At 39.5% G+C, this 19,481-nt stretch overlaps 2 protein-coding genes across 3 annotated transcripts in view; one reads left to right on the top strand and one right to left on the bottom strand.

The window, feature by feature from the left end:
• Nucleotides 1-10,801: 10,801 nt before the first annotated feature.
• LOC131006808 (uncharacterized) lies at nucleotides 10,802-14,849 on the top strand. 2 transcript variants are annotated; one of them, XM_057933961.1, is made up of 5 exons: nucleotides 10,818-11,303; nucleotides 11,787-11,952; nucleotides 13,983-14,015; nucleotides 14,163-14,257; nucleotides 14,372-14,849. In XM_057933961.1, exons 1-5 carry the CDS (start codon nucleotides 10,965-10,967, stop codon nucleotides 14,600-14,602), a joined length of 864 nt encoding a protein of 287 aa, XP_057789944.1. In that variant the 5' UTR covers nucleotides 10,818-10,964; the 3' UTR covers nucleotides 14,603-14,849. The 2 variants fall into 2 exon arrangements, with proteins under 2 accessions (XP_057789945.1, XP_057789944.1); XM_057933962.1 differs by lacking the exon at nucleotides 13,983-14,015 and having other exon boundaries at nucleotides 10,802-11,303.
• Nucleotides 14,850-15,818: 969 nt separating this feature from the next.
• Nucleotides 15,819-19,481, bottom strand: part of LOC131006806 (protein TOC75-3, chloroplastic-like) — a 4,333-nt gene continuing 670 nt past the window's right edge. The window contains exons 1-7 of the mRNA XM_057933955.1: nucleotides 18,872-19,481; nucleotides 18,144-18,365; nucleotides 17,963-18,070; nucleotides 17,674-17,865; nucleotides 17,210-17,458; nucleotides 16,549-16,803; nucleotides 15,819-16,391 (exon numbers count right to left, since the gene is read on the bottom strand). The exon at nucleotides 18,872-19,481 is cut by the window's right edge and continues 670 nt beyond it. Coding sequence (XP_057789938.1) covers nucleotides 16,152-16,391; nucleotides 16,549-16,803; nucleotides 17,210-17,458; nucleotides 17,674-17,865; nucleotides 17,963-18,070; nucleotides 18,144-18,365; nucleotides 18,872-19,481 — 1,876 coding nt within the window. The 3' untranslated portion in view covers nucleotides 15,819-16,151. The remainder of the gene's footprint in view (nucleotides 16,392-16,548; nucleotides 16,804-17,209; nucleotides 17,459-17,673; nucleotides 17,866-17,962; nucleotides 18,071-18,143; nucleotides 18,366-18,871) is intronic.

The following is a 19,481-nucleotide window of genomic DNA, read 5'->3' as shown; positions in this document are numbered from 1 at the left end:
CTTTCTTTCTCAGCCCACCGGTACAGTTCGCGCCGATCACCTCCTTGGCAACGGCGAAGCGACGTCACCTCCCTCTGTTTCCGGCAACCGCAGCAAGCCACGGCCGCTACCCTCACTCTCCTCTACTCTCGACTTATCCGCCCACACAGCCAACTCCACAAAACAACACGCTCAAAGCTCGATTTACAGCAACATAAATCAAGACTCTACCTTTATCCTTATTCTTATAACACCAACACCCAATGTATGCAAGCATAAAACATAACAGAGTATGAACATGTATTTTTTTGAAATCATTTGTTCAATCATGAGTAAGAATGAAAGGGAAAAGAGTTCATAAATGAAACCTTGGCTTGAATGCTGGGCTGCTGTGTGAATCGAGAATGAGCTATGGTTGCTGTTCTTGAATTCGCTGGGTGTTGTTCTTGAGGTTCAGTCCGAGAGAGATGAAGTGAGTGAAATGAGAGAAATATCTTGGCTATTGTTTGAGTGCTTGCGGAGGAGTTAAAGGTGAGGAAAGAGGGAAATAGTGAGGCGGCCGAGAGGTGAGCAAAATATCTAGGATCAAAGATGGGTTGGGCTTTGTCAAGATGGGTTGGGCTTTCATTTATTTACTCAAATGTAAATAAAACATAAGGCCCAACATGAAATAAATTCACATACTTTCATTTAAATCAATATGCAATGCACAAGAATTTAAATGGATTAAATATTTACAAATGCTTTTGTAAATCATTTCTGTTGGAATTAAAAAAAATTCTTTTTTTCTCAATCCAGCGTGAATCATCTTAAATCTAAGTTCAAAATTTATTCTAAACTTAGCTCGAGGAAACGGGGTATTACACTCATAGACCTCGAAGATAGGCTGAGAGTCTTGGAAGGGCGCTATAACACATTCAAAACCCTAATGCAGATGCCAGAGACTCATTGGGACCACGAGACGAACCGAATCATTGCCGACGACAAAGTCTGGGAAAAGATCTTCACGGTAAGCAAGTTTAAGATTGTGACAAATGTGCTGAATTTGTATTTTATTGGGAACCTTAGTGGCCCGCCGTTTGTAGTGCACCTACGTATGTCTTTGTTGTGTTTGCGTTTGTGATGTATGACAATATATGGGCATAGGCTTACTCCCGAGTATTATAAGATGTGTGCCGCATTCGGTCCAAAGCACATCAAGCACGAGCCCTCATGTGAGATTATCCAGATAAGTGACTCGAGCAACGCACATGGATAACTCATCGATTGAAGAGGTTACGTCTGCGACAATGAAGGGAACTTCCAAGCTTGCTCGGAGGTTGTTTCCTGATGAGACGCCCTCTAGCTATTGAAGAGGTTACGTCTGCGACAATGAAGGGAACTTCCAAGCTTGCTCGGAGGTTGTTTCCTGATGAGACGCCCTCTAGCTATGCCCCGTAGCCCAAGCATCTTGGCCATGTCTATTGGCCTGCTCTTGCTCCCAATCGGATGTTTCCACCGCGCAATGTATTCCCGCCAAAGCTTAGAGATGAATAGCCATCCTTTGCTCCACCCGGTGAAAGCTCATGTGCCAGCTCAAGCCCCTAGAAATAGCCGCGACATTGCAATTTCCTTTTGTCAAGTGGTGTGATCGTTTTTAAGTTTTTTTTTGTTGATGATAGTGGATTATTTACCTTGCTTCCAGATGTGGATCTTATTTTCCTCCCTTAAATAGTTTTGGTAATATTGAAGGGAAGCGCCATCAATGTCGGCGTATTATCTATGTAATGGTGCTCTTTTTCTAGTGAAATACTTTCTGGCAACATGAATTAGTAATTTTACCATGAAGATTCCACATGAGCGCAAAAAAAAACTTGAAAGAAAATGCAAATGAGATCTGGAGATCCTTCATACGTTGCAAGGCTTTCAATAAAGATTACATAAACTACAAAAGTATTTTAGTTTCAATGAGTAAGCGCCAAGTATAAGGCAATGACATGTACCAAAAAATATTACAAAAACCTGTGAATAACTACACACATCGAACTGCCAAACTACCAAGCATGGATTATCACCCTCATGCATGTCAGGAGCTGTACAAAATAAAACCAAAAAATCTTTCAATTTAGAAAATCTTTCATTTGCTTCGATCTTCGAGTAGGCGCCTTACATGTGCAGGGCGAACATCTTCCGGCAGCCCCATGAATATCTCAAGTCGCTCCACCTTGTAGACAATGAACTCACATGCATCGAACCTTTATTCAAGTGACGGATCTGGAATTGCATTCAGTAGTTCGAACAATTCTTTCCTCGAATTTCCCATATCAAATTCATATCCTATCCGATTGGTAAGATTCTCCAACCTCCAGTCCGTGTTGCGGCTGATTTCACGAAGCAACTCCGCTTTCCTCACGTGCCTTACGCTTCTTGGAACCTCCAATCTCCTCGCGTGCCTTATCATTACCCTTGCGATTCTGACTAACGATTTCTTCGTCTCCTTCAGTAGCAGGTCCATCTTAAAGATTGATATGATATTCGACATCGGGTGTATGTTGTGTCATGTTCTCACGACGGTACATATCAGTTACCGCGTCCATTAAATCCTCCGCATGCTCACCCGTTGGCCTATCTTTTCGGCATATACAATTTCAGTGACAGACCATCACCAACGAGTAATTCCAAACCACGACATCCCCCAACTCCAATCACCATGCGTAACAAGCAATAGCACTAATACCACATGCAATCGATGGGATTCATATCGACATATCAAATCCTGAACCAAGTGAGAAAAAAAAAACTTTCAAAATTTTCACCAACTACTTGACAAACCCTAGAATAGGAATTGTACAAGCGAACACGTAGCTGGTACCTTGCTGCGCCGAACTCATGCCCTGCTGTGTCGAATTCATCTTAGATTCTCAATGGCACGCGTCTATAGAATACAAATTGAAGTATAACTTTTTGACTAATTCTTTGATTTGGCGCGTATTGACTCATCCAAAAACACCTAACGGATGGACTCGAATTTATACGAGGTCGTCCTAGGGTGGTAAGGTGACTCAAGTCGTCTCACAAGGAAGACTTAGCAGGGCTCTAATCGTATTGCTCACAAGAAACTTAAAAGAAACCTAAACACTCTAATCGGGTAATTGGGTCTGACACTTTCTCTCCGATTAACTAATGCGTAATTAAAATAAAGCATATAAGTTAACTAGGCAAAAGATAGGAAGCCAATAAGAACGCAAGAAGGAAAACAAAGCTAAGGTTCTAAACTAGCAATCTAGAAAGCAATCATCAATTCAACACCATAAACAATGATTATCTAGGCGAAATAACATATTAACATTTAATCAAATGAATGTAAAGCAAACACACACAATCCAAGAGAATTCCGCAAGCAACTCAACAACGAACTAACTAGAACATGGTATTTGAACATTAACGAAATCAACAAGAGTTTCCAACTCCAACACTAAACCAAACGATCATAAACTTGTAAACATCAAAGATTAATAACTACCTAGGCAAGAAACTAAATCAAGCATAAGATTCGAATGTAAAGAAAATCTTAATCTCCATAAAAAGAAATCTCTAAACTTTCACCAACAAGAAGGGAAAAACGTAAGCAATAGCAACGAACTACGAATCACGTAGATTATCTAAACTCAACAACAATCATCTCTAATCCTTACATCCATCAAAAGTATAAAACAAGGATTCAATTAACCAAAGAATTCATATAATCAAGATTATCTAAACTCAACAATAATAATCTCCAATCATCACATTCATCAAAGCATAAAACACAAAACTTAATTAACCAAAAGATTCATAAACAAAGAGAATCAAAGGGAGTTCTTACAAAACATAGCAATCCAAGGAAATCCAATCGGATGAAATGTTAATTGACATCCAAAGCAATCCAATGAATCCACAATCGAAAGTAATTGATTTGAAACTCTAAAAACCTTAAGAAGAAGGTGGAAATCGCCTATGGAGGCTGCTGGGTTCGTGTATGATAAAGTAAAACCCTAGAAAGGGGTTTTTAATCGAAAAATCGTACTTTCGGATCTGAACAGAGGCGGCGGCGCCGTGGGACGGCGCGCGCCGTGCCACGGCGCCGCCGTGTATGCCTTTCGCAGACTGCAATGCGCAGCGTTTTTGTTTTGGTCCGTTCTCCCTCGTTTCAAGTCGGATTTTAGATCCGTTTTCACCTACGAACTCGTATCGAGACGAACGTTGATTATTCTTCAGACCATTCAACTAAATTCTGACTTTAATTTTGTTCACATATCAATCAATGTGAGCACAAAATCCTGAGACAACAAAATTAGCACAAAAGCTCAAATCATTCAACTCTTAAGTGAAAGAGACCAAAATAAAAGTCAATATAACACGTAAACACCCAGAGATTCATCACAAAATAGGGCTAAACAACCCCCCACACTTGATCCTTTGCTTGTCCTCAAGCAAAGTCACGACACCAAAAGATAGTTCACAAGAAAACTTCCTCACCATTCACATCTCCAACCAATCTAAGTCTCTTAGCCTTTCACATTCCTCACGAGATGTTTATTGTTAAGATTTTAAGAAGCAACAACCACATGATACAATTCAATCCGATCAGACCCAATTCTCCGCTAGAGGTGAATTCCCTAATGTGATTGCCTTTATAATCAAATCCCATTTTCCTTGAAGATGATAAACAATCAAACCAAATCAAATTTTATACATCTTTCTTTTAAAGGTGATGTTATTCCATTCTCAATAGATGGGCCAACTTTCGTGAGATCAACACTTTTGGAGGTAATCCAAAATGTTCTCACGTGGTTTTCCATGCTCATAACACTACTGTCAGAGGAGCAGAGACCCAAAGCTATAGAAAACTTCACAACAAACCAACATTCAAACTCAAGGGATAAGATCGTAGGCTATCACAATGAAAACACTCCCTCTAGCATCTACCGGACAAATCACGTCAAGAATAGCTCATAAGGGTGTTGCATCCAAAACATTAAACAACTTACATCAAGAGAGGAATATGCATAGCCTGAGAGACAAAGATAGCAACCAAGCCAACACAAAGCATGAAATTTACTTGTGAACAAATCATCAAAGTGTGCATTATTACTTGAAGCCAAACAACAATCAAGATAAAGGAGACCATTTGCCCCACACAAGAAAGCCCAAGAACACAACAAAAAGGCACCCAAAGGATCAACAAACACCCCCCACACTTAAAATCTAGCACTGTCCTCAGTGCTCGCAAAAATAGGGGTGAAAGAGAAAAACATCCCTGAATATCGATCCAGTGGTGAGTCTGTAGTGTCCCACGATGTCTGCCTCTCTCTCATCCAAAGAACAAGCAGTCTCCAACGCAACAACCTGCACCAAACAACAGATGCAACAAAACACAACACAGACAAAACGACAGAAAAATGAAACCAGAAAAAGCAAGAAAACATGGGTTGCCTCCCATGCAGCGCTAGTTTTTAAGTCGCCAGCCCGACTAAGAAGGTCCCTTAACCAAAATCCGATTGAAGCTCCAGCTGCCTTAACGCCCTTGTAAACTCATCTTCTTGAATTGCAGCTGCGGGTCCTCCAAATGAGTGCTCCATGCTCATATCCTGGGATGGCCCTCTATCCACACATCCAACAAAATTTAGTGACCCAACCTCATCCAGCTTCTCTTCCAGTAGCAAGGCACACAGAAGGCCTTGCTCTTTATCATCTTCCTCTTGTAGCTTATCCAGGAATTCTCTCTCAATCTCACTTTCATCTTGCAAGTTAGCAAGAAATTCTTCCACGATCTCGTCCTCTTCCTGTAGCTTATTAAGGAAGTCCTGCACAATACAATCCTCATCCAAAGCATCAAATGTTTCAACATAAGAGCAGATTTGAATTAAGGGAGTGGGGGTAGTAGGTTTTTGATCAAAAACAGAGAATGTTACCGCTCTACCTGCCCCTACCATACTTACAGTTCCCGTACCCACATCAATGCGAGTATGGGTGGTAGCCATAAAGGGTCGGCCAAGTAGCACGAGATGCCCATTCTCGCCTCTAATCCCTTTTCCCTCATCAAGGACAACAAAATCAACCAAGACACTAATCCCCCTAACAACCACCTCAACATCCTCAACAAGGCCCCGTGGGCTACTAATAGAGCCGTCAGCTAGCTCTATCTTCATATTCGTGCATTTCAGCCTTTTATTACCCAATTTCTCAAAAATATCAAACGGCATCAAATTGACTGCCGCGCCCAAGTCAAGCATTCCAAACACCTTTTCAACCCCACCTAAGCTAATATAAAAAATAAAGCTACCTGGATCTCCTTGCTTGGGTGGTGGTTGGTCTAGTGCAACAGTGACGGGTGGCAGTGGCTCACTGGGGCATTGGGTAGCCTTGATTGCCTGCACAGTTTTGCTTCTCCATCTCCCCATGGTTATTGGGGCCTTGTCCTTGACTACCTCAACGGCATGAGCTTGATGCGGCTGTTTGTCCTGGTTCGGGAACTTTCCGGTCGACTGTTCTTGCTGCAGCTGATTCAGGGCTCCTGTTAGTTGCCCAACTGTAGTCTCGAGGCGCTTGATGGTAGCACTCTGAGACTCCATGTTCTGTTTGGTCATCTCCATGAAGGACTGCATGGTGTCCTCGAGAGACGGCTTCTGCGATTGAGCTTGCTTCTGAAACTGTTGGGGGGCATTCTGGTATTGCTGCTGCTGCTGAAAATTCCCTTGTTGCATAGGGAACTGTTGATACTGCTGATACTGCGGGGGCTGCTGCTGCTGATAAGCTTGAGTGTAGTTCTGCTGCTGAGCTCTCCAACCCGAATTGGAGCTTTGTTGCCCTTGATTAAAGATAGGCCTCTGTTCAAATTGAGGCCTCCCCGGATAGCTCTGAGCAGCATAGACCTCTGCTTCTCCTTCAGATGTGAATTCCCCCGTGCGATGGCGCGCGTTGGTTCCATGACCAAAATTGCCACATATTCTACATCCTTCTGCTGGTGGCGCGTGAACTGGTGGGGCTTCTGCCTGGTTCATCTTGAGGTGTTGAACTTGCCTCATCAAATCTGCTACTTGCTTCTGAAGCTCATTGTTGGGAGCTACTGCATTGGCTTCAACCCTCCTTTCTCTAACTGATTTTTGTTGAGAACTCGCTGCAAGTATGTTGAAAATCTCCTTGAGCTCATCAGCTGTCTTCCGGGCAATGTTGCCCCCTGCTGTACTGTCCACCATAAACTGTGCCGTCTGTATCAATCCGTCATAGAAGAACTGCATCAACATGACGGGTGCTAACTGGTGCTGTGGGCACTGGCGGAGGAGCTCTTGGAATCTCTCCCAAGCCTCGTGGAGAGGCTCGTCAGCTCCTTGTATGAAGTTCATTATTTGGCTCCTAATCTCTTGAGTCTTGTGATTAGGGTAGTACTTGAGCATGAACTTCTCACACGCCTCTCCCCATGTAGTGATGGAGTTCGGCGGCAGGGACAACAACCACGTTCTAGCCCGGTCCTTGAGTGCATAAGTTAAGCACTTGAGTCTCAACTGATCCTCGATGAGTTCCAATAGTGGGAAGGTCTGCACTTGAGTGCAGAAGTCACGGATGAACTGTAAAGCATCCTCACTCGGCATCCCATAAAAGAGCGGCAGCAGGTTTGAATCGTTGGGCTTCAGATTGTAATTTCGGACCGCCGTGGGAAGCACTATAGATGACGTGCTAGTGGTCCCAATAACTGGCCTGGAAAAATCTCCCATGTACTGAACATTCTGCTCCGCCATTGCTTCTTGGTCAGGATTGGGCCAAGCTTCTTCTTCTTTTTCAGAATGCACTGAAAGTGTCTCCTCAAAAGCTTCCAGAATGGGATTGGAAGCAATTCTCTCTTCACAATTTTTCTCTCGAAACTGTGATTCCACAAAACTTCTCGAACTGGACTCGGACTCCTTCTCCAGGCTTGAAAGAACCTCCCGAGGTCGATGAATGTTGTCGTAGTAAGGTGCAAGCTTTCTCTTCAAGCTTCTACGTCCTTGCATACACAACACGAACAAACAAATCAAACGCACCGGAGGGAGAAAATAACCGAGTCAAAAGAAATAAACAAAAATAAACACGGAAAACAATGCAACACAATCAAATGCCTAAAGCCTTCCCCGGCAACGGCGCCAAAATTTGACTCATCCAAAAACACCTAACGGATGGACTCGAATTTATACGAGGTCGTCCTAGGGTGGTAAGGTGACTCAAGTCGTCTCACAAGGAAGACTTAGCAGGGCTCTAATCGTATTGCTCACAAGAAACTTAAAAGAAACCTAAACACTCTAATCGGGTAATTGGGTCTGACACTTTCTCTCCGATTAACTAATGCGTAATTAAAATAAAGCATATAAGTTAACTAGGCAAAAGATAGGAAGCCAATAAGAACGCAAGAAGGAAAACAAAGCTAAGGTTCTAAACTAGCAATCTAGAAAGCAATCATCAATTCAACACCATAAACAATGATTATCTAGGCGAAATAACATATTAACATTTAATCAAATGAATGTAAAGCAAACACACACAATCCAAGAGAATTCCGCAAGCAACTCAACAACGAACTAACTAGAACATGGTATTTGAACATTAACGAAATCAACAAGAGTTTCCAACTCCAACACTAAACCAAACGATCATAAACTTGTAAACATCAAAGATTAATAACTACCTAGGCAAGAAACTAAATCAAGCATAAGATTCGAATGTAAAGAAAATCTTAATCTCCATAAAAAGAAATCTCTAAACTTTCACCAACAAGAAGGGAAAAACGTAAGCAATAGCAACGAACTACGAATCACGTAGATTATCTAAACTCAACAACAATCATCTCTAATCCTTACATCCATCAAAAGTATAAAACAAGGATTCAATTAACCAAAGAATTCATATAATCAAGATTATCTAAACTCAACAATAATAATCTCCAATCATCACATTCATCAAAGCATAAAACACAAAACTTAATTAACCAAAAGATTCATAAACAAAGAGAATCAAAGGGAGTTCTTACAAAACATAGCAATCCAAGGAAATCCAATCGGATGAAATGTTAATTGACATCCAAAGCAATCCAATGAATCCACAATCGAAAGTAATTGATTTGAAACTCTAAAAACCTTAAGAAGAAGGTGGAAATCGCCTATGGAGGCTGCTGGGTTCGTGTATGATAAAGTAAAACCCTAGAAAGGGGTTTTTAATCGAAAAATCGTACTTTCGGATCTGAACAGAGGCGGCGGCGCCGTGGGACGGCGCGCGCCGTGCCACGGCGCCGCCGTGTATGCCTTTCGCAGACTGCAATGCGCAGCGTTTTTGTTTTGGTCCGTTCTCCCTCGTTTCAAGTCGGATTTTAGATCCGTTTTCACCTACGAACTCGTATCGAGACGAACGTTGATTATTCTTCAGACCATTCAACTAAATTCTGACTTTAATTTTGTTCACATATCAATCAATGTGAGCACAAAATCCTGAGACAACAAAATTAGCACAAAAGCTCAAATCATTCAACTCTTAAGTGAAAGAGACCAAAATAAAAGTCAATATAACACGTAAACACCCAGAGATTCATCACAAAATAGGGCTAAACACGTATAAAATCCCCAAATTCTCAATGTCGATTTGACTATAGGTGGGAAATTAAAGGAGACGGTGGTCATTCCAAAATGTTTTAAAGGACATTTTAGACATTTCATGATAATTCGTGACATTAGTGTGGTTATCAAACAGGCTTACTATAGTTTCGAGCTTTTGACAATATACTACTAAACGCACAATCCATGCAGCATTATCGGCTCAAACCCAACAAATTTTCCTTGGGTTTGGACAAAAATGACCTTATTTCAACTAAGGGGGATGTATTCGTTCATGAATTCTGTAGATTTTTAAAATCTCTGGATTTTAAAAGTCTACAGATTTCATATAGATTCTGAACGGATTTTTAGACGAATTTTAAAAATCTACAGATTTCACACAGATTTTTAGATGAATTTAACAAGAAGTTGACGTGATTTTTTACGGATTTGAAATCTACCATCCCAGCGCTCGTTGGAGTTAATTGAGCGTTGGGATAGCTCCCAGCGATCGCTGAGTTCCAGCGATTGCAAAAAAAAAAAAAAACAAAACAACTTAGATTATGAATTATGATTGCGTGCAGAAATGATTAGAGGCAGTGATTAATGATGCAAAAATGATTTGGTGAGAGAAAATGCATCAAATATATTCTTTTGGGTGCCAGTGATCGAAAGGCATCAAAATGATTTGGTGAGAGAAAAGGCATCAAATATATTCTTTTGGGTGCCAGCGATCGAAAGGCATCAAAATAATTTGGTGAGAGAAAAGGCATCAAATATATTCTTTTGGGTGCCAGCGATCGAAAGGCATCAAAATGATTTGATTAATTTCTCTGAGACCCAGCGATCGCTGGGTGCCAGCGGCCGCTGGAACCCAGCCGGCGCTGAAATATGAAATCTTCCGAATTCTCATGGTCGGAGGTCGGATTTGTTCATGTGTATTTTTTGAATGAAATTAATGAAAATCAGTCCAATTTTAAAATCCATAGATTTTTAAATACTTCTTGATTTTCATAGATTTTTAAAAATTTGAAACGAATACCTCTGGATTTTTATAGAATTTTAAAAATCTTGAACGAATATTTCTGGATTTTCATAAACTTTTAAAAGTCTTAAATGAATATACCCAAATTTTAAAAATTTGCAGAAATCTATTAAAATTCTGAACGAATACACCCTAAGTTTTCAAATACGGCCTTAAAAGATAGAGACAATAAGTGAATCAACTATTGACTTTTTTTCTTCTTTTTTTTTCCTTGCAACCAAAACGAGTTTTTGAATTAATTGTCAGAATAAGGTGGGCATTTTGTGGGTTGTAGGAAGGATGAATTACAACCGTTAACTTCCACGAACTTCCTCGACTCAACCAACAAATCCACAGACAACAAGATCCCATATGAATTCGAGAACATGCATGGATTTGCTCATTCTCTCACATCGCCCTCAATTCTCTGCTTAAACCCACACGCCATTTCCCCGCCAAAATCGACTTCTCCGCCTTTTCTTCCCAAATTTCGGCATGGGCATAACGTCGAACACATTGCACGCGCACCTGAGGCCTTCTTCCGCAGTCACACTCAGCACCTCAAAAAGAAAAGGATAGGAAATCACAGAGGTTCCCCCATCAGAGCGAGTGGGAAGGAGTCGCCTTACGAGGTTCTGGGAGTGTCTCCGTCTGCTTCTACCAAAGATATAAAGAGGGCTTACCGGAAACTTGCTCTCAAGTATCATCCTGATGTAAACAAGGAGGTACTTTTATGTGTTTAACGATATCATTTTCATTGCTTCTTGATTACTGAAAAATAAGATATTTTGTTTGAGGGAAGCAGAAACAAGGAATCTTATCAAATTTGATATTAGTTCCTGAAGTGAACTTTATGTGAAGCATAGAACTAGAGTTTGATGAGTTTTCGGAAACCCTAATGCGTTCCTCATCAATGTAGACTGGTGTACCTATACCTTTGCCATTCATCACTCAGCCCCAGTGAATCTGTACTGATTTGTGCAATCCAATCGTGAAATTGAACATTTACCTTATCTAACCCTTCAATTATAATTTAGGTATTCGTCTATGCCCATCGTTGAACCAAAATGAAGCCCTCGTGGGTCATGCCTTACAGAATTTTTATTGCTTAAGCCGACAGTCATTAACATTTGTTGAATGAAAGCAGCTATATCTGGTTTTCCTTCCTCATCAGCATGTTTATCCAGTTGTTTTTGTGTTGCCTGCAGGCTGGTGCTCAAGAAAAATTTATGCGGATTAAGCATGCATATAACACACTGCTGACCTCTAAATCCAGAGGTAAATATGATGCTGGCAAACAAGGATCTGATTATTCTTATTCATCTGGAGGAGGTACAAGGACTAGAGAAGCTGAAGAAGAATTCTATGGATTAGGTAAAAGACGCGCTCTAAAAACCATCAATTTTGTATATGTCATTATAGCATATGTCTAATTGTTGCATTAAAGGAATAATCCTTCCAGCTAATATAGTGTCAAGATGCATTATTCCCATCCTAATATCACTGGGAGGTGGATTGTGTCCTTTCTTGCATCTGCAACTTTAGGGTCAATCGTCTTGAGTAATACTTGACTTCCTTTTTGTGATGTCAGCATGTTTTCCCAATAATTGAAGCATTGTTGATAATGGATTGCAGGCACTTAATGCTCATTCCTAATAAGCTATCTAAATTACATTTGGTTAGATTCTTGATGGTAGACTTACCTACACCCCAAGCACACTGCCACTACTCTCATATTTGCTCTTTCTGTGCCCATGCCCAAAGAAGAACATATAGTTTTTAGCAGTACAAAACCCATCAATTAGCACGGATAACATAGTAGTTTATTCAAATTTCTGGTACACAGGACTAAACGAGTGGTCTTCATTTTTGGCTAAGGTCAAAACAAGGCAAAACAATTCTTAATTGAACAACAGTGTCCCCTCGTTATGAGAATCATGCAACAACTCTTTCTGGCACAGAGCTGTAAAGACTAAAGACTAATAAGAGACCTTTGAACTGCCCGTGTTTTGACACTACATACCAAGATACAGATTTGAACCAAGAATGCTTTTACAACTGATAAAAGAAGAGAGAGAGAGAGAGAGAGAGAGAGAGAGAGAGAGCACCTTGGTGTTAAATTGTTGTTTTTCGAGAAAAGGTATAAAACAAGGCATTGGCTTTGATGCCTGGTCTTGTGCTAATAGTCGGTTAGTATCATCAGCTCTTATGCATGAGTTACTGCAATAATTATTTAAAAGTTACTGATTCAAAAAACTAAGATAATTAATTGCAATGGGTCCATTCTATCATGCGGTATACTGCACTGATGGTTATTTTGCAGTTTGCCTTTTTATATATTTGCTACAAGTAATGGTCAGTGGTTAAAATGATCAGCTTGTTTATGCAGAATAATGTCAGTTGACACAGGAAGAGTATTATATGATAATAATATGTGTAGGACCTAAAAATTCCAGCTGCCTTGTTAAAAAACTTACATTTAAGACATAAATTCACTCTTTAGGTTACATTGGTATAGACCAAAATGATATACTCCATCCGCCTCACCAAGGTAGTCCACTTCCACTTTTCACACATTAAGAAATTATATTTAGTGTTCTTTGGAAAATGTAATTTATATGTAATAGTTCTATTTTGCCCTTATCAATTGCTCCACATATTATCTTCATAAACATAAAAAGGTTATTTTAGTAAAAGAAAATTTTTAAGACAATTCAAATTAAAGCGGAAAGTGGACTATAATTTGGGACGTCCCAAAATGGAATAGAGGACTAATTTCATAGGACGGAGGGAGTAATTACTTACATTGGCAATGCAAAAGCATGTATCTAAGGTTTGGTGATACTAATTGAAAGTGGTTTTGTCCATCTACTATGGATTTAAATACTTTATTTAAGCTGGCTATAGTCTCAGATTCAGTAAATTATTTAATAATCTATATTTCTGTATACATACTCATCAGTTCTCTTTCTCTCAGTATCATCCTTCACCCATCAACCATGCTAAAGGATGGTATAATTATAACTGGAGACAGATGGTATTGATTGTTTGTGCACACAATATCATGATTTTTTCCCCATTTAATTTTTAGCCTAACCAAGGCCCTATACTGCTCAAGTGTCTATTATAAGCAAGTGTGCAATTTATGATATTGCATTTCAATTGTTAGCAAATCTGTAAATGCGTGTCTTTTTTTTTCTTCATGAACAGTATTTATCCTCTGAACTTGCTCAATCTTTGCAACAGAGTTTATCTTGTATTTTCTCTTAAGCTACCATCTTTTCTAGTTCTGCTATAGTATCTATATATGAATTATGAACTCATTCAACAGTGCATTGCCCTTCTGGAGGAGTGATAGCCTTTATTTTTTCTGTTTATTCTTATAGTAACCCTCAATGATGCAGGTAACCTTTTGAGGGATGTCCAAATAACAATAGGTAGATTTATCCTCCTTGCGAGATCAATATGGTCTCTAAATTTCATTGGTCTCAATGTTAATCTTCTTGTACACTTTGCATTTGCCTCCCTAGCAAGTAGATTTTAATTTTTCTTCAGATGCTTCAAATATTTTCTTATTGCTGCAGGGGACTTCTTCAGAGATCTTCAGGAAGAATTTCGCAATTGGGAGGCAACTGTTGATACTCAAGGAAAGCCAAAGAGCTTATGGGAAGAGTTGTCGGTGAGATGCTTTATTAGCAACATTTAGTTGGATTTCTTGTTAGTACAATCTATTTTCCCTTCTTTTTTCACTCTCTCTAAATGTTGTAGCCATTAAATTCATGAATCTGGGCAGGAAATCGGAGAAGAGTTTGTTGAGTTCTTGGAGAAAGAGCTCAACATTACAGATGCAGAGGTAGTTGAAAACAATGACAAAAAGTCTTCAAAGGGCTATGAATCATATGGAACTAAGGGCGCTGCAAATGCTGACCGGAAGGAGGCTGATAAAGGAGGCGGCAGCATCAACGACAACATAGATGAGATTGAAGCAGCCCTTGCCCAACTAAAAAAGGAACTGGGTCTGTAAGTGGGAAGTTTAGATTTTTTCCTGATGCAGTTGAGAATTGTGAGTACGCCACGAATGCTATGGCTCGTGCAGGTTCAGTCAGAATATCCAGTTGGCTCTTGACACACAAACAGTTGTGGTAAAGCATTCTTGTGTTTGTATAATTGCATCAGATTATTGATTTGAAGAGATGGGTGCTAGCTGTACTGTATAGTATGTGTAGATTGATGGTATTTACAGAAATTTCAACTTTTTTTCCTTGGTTTTATTCTTCATTTTAAAAGTTTTATTTTTTCTTGTTGGGGTTCAAGAAAGAACAGTGTCGGGTATAAATTATACGATGACTATGTCTATTATATATTTATGTATGATTCTTGTATTAGATAAATCATAAAAATCTAGTATATTTTCATAAGTATATGCAAATATGTTTGCATCGTTTGTAGATTGTTTCATTATCCTCATTATTAGATAGAGTTATTGGCATATAAATACATTAAATTTGGATCAATTTTAATTTTTAATACAAACTTTAAAAAATGTCAAAAAAATACATCAATTTATTGATCACAATAATTTTGATACGAATTCTATTTTCGATCAAATTAAAGCTAATTTGGCAATCCAGTGGGATTAATTGAATGAGGTAGAATCTAAAAGGTAAAAAGAGAGAGATGAGTTAAAAAAGACTGACATCGACATCTTTGCTTGATATCCACAATTACAAAGACAACTATATTCAAACCCCAAGAAGAATCTGATGTGTTTGCAGAAGACGACATTTAACATCTATAAACCCAAATATTTAAACGGTCATGCCTCGTGATTCTTTCCAATTTGAACAGAGAAATATTAAAAAAAAAAAAAAAAACAATGACACCGGGATGATGTGTCAACGGTGTCTCGTTTTTTCACATGTCTGATTTCCCCATATCACCAAGTTCGATGTGCCACATCAATTTCAATTTAGGTGAAAATCAAATTCGTATTAAAATTGTTGCAATTAATAAGTTAATGTGTTTTTAAACACTTTTTAAATTTTATATTAAAAACCAAAATTGCTTCAAAGTTTATGCACCAATATTAGGTATCAATAAGATCGGAACTATCATGCAAACAGGGAAAAACCTATTTATGTGATTTCAAGCGAATAATTTTGACATAAAGTGAATTGAGATGACAATTTAAATAGATAAAAACTAAGTTACAAAACTAAATCATTTTAACATGCATGTAATTAACTCAAAAACACATCTAAAGATGCATCTCATATTTGGTACCATCACTTTTAGATTATACATATATAGTAAGAAAAAATATTGAATGTCAGATATCTGCACGAACAACTTGGATATGACATTACACTCAAGCGAAAAAAAACAAAGCCATCTCCTCCGTCAGCAGCTAAGGACTAGATAGATACAAAGTCTAAATTCTGCAACATACTTCCATAATTCCACAGCCACTTTATTACTCGTTGGAAAATGTAACCCACACCGATGAAGAGCAACTAAATCTGGAGTCAGAATATGTAATATCCTTACCTGGTTCAACAAAAACATGACTCCTTTCAGAATCTCTCTCCAAACCGGAAGAATATAGCACCGCTTCCAGAGTTGTGATCAACTGCATACTCTACTCTCACTAGCCCTAACTTCGCCCCAACACCGTACGAGGATCCCTGGCCCCGTCTCCTGTATACCTCTGTCGGATTTCCTTTGACATCCTTTGAACTCCCAAGATCGTTTCCATGCTCTGCAAACACGTAAGCATGTGTATTTCTAACAGGTATCCGGAGCTCGGTAGCCACCTACAGATAATATAAGGAGCATCAGATATTGTGCACCTATTTAAGTGGAGATCAGAGCTCCCAACACAAACAGTTCTAATAAACGCTACTACATGTGTTTGCTTACTAAAGTATGAAGAGAGACCAGGCAACACAGTAACAAGTCAGATGATCATACCTCGAGTATATTTCTTGCAGCTCCCAACTCTCCCATGTTATATCCACGGACAGAATAGGGCCCTCCCAAAGTAAATGCATCGTAACTGGGAAGATCTCCAACACAACCACCATAACGACCATGGAGAACTAAAACAGGAGGTGGTGGCTTCCCAGCACCTTCCTCTACATTCTTCAACTGGATAAATTGGGTTACAGTTAATTGATGGCGATTGAAGAATGGAAACTTGCTACCAATTCCAAGACCTTGATCAAGCTGTAGAACATCAAAAGGTTGGAAGAGATATTAGTGTGGAAACGTCTACTGCTGCATATATTAAACAACTACTGCAAAGAGATGCAATAAAGCGGCAATTCTTGATGTTAAAATCTGCTTAGAAGTTTGAAAAAGCATTCACATTGTCTCTACTCATCCCTCCACAAATTCATACGCAGTTAAGGTCAAGATATAAAGGGTCATAAAAAACTAGAGTTGTGAAGAGTAAGCAGCCAGAAAAATGCTCAGTGAAAAATAATATTGCAGCAGAATAGTGGAAAATTAGAATAATTAGGAATCCTATGCAAAATTCCTAGTCTGAGACGTGAACAGGAAGTTCTTTACATTACAAGGTTCGGTTAAGAATGTGATTATTTTACTTCTAAGAAATAATGATAGTTCTCACCTGAAACACATTTCTTTCACCAACTATAGCCCCATTTAAGAATCTTGTGTTGTCACGTGTGATATTGGCTTGCAGAAAAGCCATACGATCAATTCCAGTGCCACTGAGAGTCGTCGGAGGCCCATCTGCACTAACTCCACCACTTGGCAACACCCTTTGACCATTTGAAGAAATGTGACTGCTTTCATCACGTGTTGTTATTTCCTCCATCACAAGCCCATAGGTAAACTTGCTTTGCCTTGTGAAGTTCTACGAGAAATACATCAAGTTTACATCTCCACAGTACTCACTAATCAATATTTAGCTCACAAGAGCTCATCCTATCCATCCAAATGTCATCTTTCTTTAAACAAGTAAAATTAGCAATTCACAAAAATTTAGATTTTATACTGAGTTAATCCAATGACCACGATTATATTCTACAGCTAGGAAATATAACAAGCAAGCTCAAGGACAAGCTATACCTCCGTGATGTTGGCTTTTAACCCAGCTCTGTCAACCCATATAGGGGGAACTTCTTCTATTCCAGGCCCCCCAGTGAAGACTGGACTCAGCTTTCTACTATTGAAGCAACTAGCACGGAAGGTACGGTTGCGAGGATTGTATACACCATCTACGTAAGGATGGACATACTCTAGCTTGAAAGCAAGATCATCCTGTACTCGGGTTCATGCAGATTTGAAAATGTTAAATGAGGGATGGCACTTCATTTTAAAAAGGAAGCTTAGGGAAGACCAAAGTTACATTACTTACCTGGGGATTAAGGAAGTTGCTGGTGGTCACTGAACCAAGAAGTGACCTATTCAGACCATTAATATTCCGATGCTCAAAAGAAACTGTTCCACCAGGTTGGACTGAAGCCTGAGCAGACACAAAAGCACTAAGCAATTAATGATTACCAACTAATTATAGTTTAGTTTTGAACGCTACTTACCAGTGTAGGACGGCCCCCACGACCAGGAACAATACTCCACTCAGTACTAACTTCGGCAGACTTCTGTTCCAATTCCTTCAGCTTGATTTCAACAATAATACCTCCCTCATTCTTCTCATCTTGACGAGGGTTCACCTCAATGTTAGAGAAAAGGGCTAAGGAATTTATGTTTCTTAGTGCTTGCTTCCCAGCCTCAATATTAAAAACTTGTCCTTGGCGGAGCTGTTATAAATAGTGTAACAACATGAATCCCAGGACACCCATCACTTAATAAACACTTTCAGATATACATACACCATATGGAACACTATACAAACATGATTGATCAAACCAATACAAATTATTCTCGGGATTATCAAATTGAATGCACCAAAAAGATACGTTACAAAGATGGGAGTCATGGGACGAGGATTTTGAGTTTCAGGCAAATTAACGCAATGTTCTACCACATTCAAAATAGAATCAACAAAGAGCATCAAGGGCACACATCTATTAGTTTCCTCATAGAAGTACAAAACAAAGAAATTCAAGTACCAAACTATGATAAGTGTTAATAAGCAACAAAATAAGAAATGAAGAGTCATAAGTTTGCAAACACATCATTCCATAAACCCATTCCATAAACATAATAACAACGAGTTCAGCAACCCAGAAAGCAGTACATATTTCAACTTAATTGTATTCACTATATGCCACGATTGAGTATAGATATTGTAGTGGAAACATACCGGCTTTGGCAACTCTCTTTTTATCACCGGGAACTGAGTATTCCCCTCGCAGACATTGCCCAGCTTATCTTGGAACTGAATCACCAGCTGCGTAATATCACCCTCCACCACTTCACAAACCACCTCTTTAGTATTCAAATTACCGAAATTCACTACTTGAGCACATGCATATCCATTATCATGGTACCACTGTTGCACCCTATCCCTAATCCTCTGCAGCAATCTCGCACTAACCTTGCCCTGGTCCCTCAACATCTGCAGAATCTCCCTCTGCACAGACATGGGCAGCAAGCAAGGCCGGGCTCTATCGATCCTCCTTCTGTAATCCTTCTCCTGGCTCCTGTAGTACTCCAGCCTCTCCTTCTCAGTCATATCAGGATCCATCTCAATAGGCTTGGACTGCGGCATAAGTCCCACATTGATGCACCGGAATCTGTCAGCAGATTGCCATGTAGATTCGAGGAACGGAATGGTTATATTAATGGAGCCATCCGGATTCGTCTTAGTCTCCAAATCGACTTTTTCAAACATTCCACAGGTGGCTAGGGTCTCGAGCTCCTTCTGGAGCTGCGCCTTGTTGTAAACCCCCCCAGGCCGAAGAGAGACCATC

Source organism: Salvia miltiorrhiza, chromosome 1, assembly GCF_028751815.1.
Source record: "Salvia miltiorrhiza cultivar Shanhuang (shh) chromosome 1, IMPLAD_Smil_shh, whole genome shotgun sequence".
Lineage (NCBI taxonomy): Eukaryota > Viridiplantae > Streptophyta > Magnoliopsida > Lamiales > Lamiaceae > Salvia > Salvia miltiorrhiza.
The sequence above is the reverse complement of the archived record's forward strand: the minus strand, read 5'-3'. Positions and strand labels throughout refer to the sequence as shown.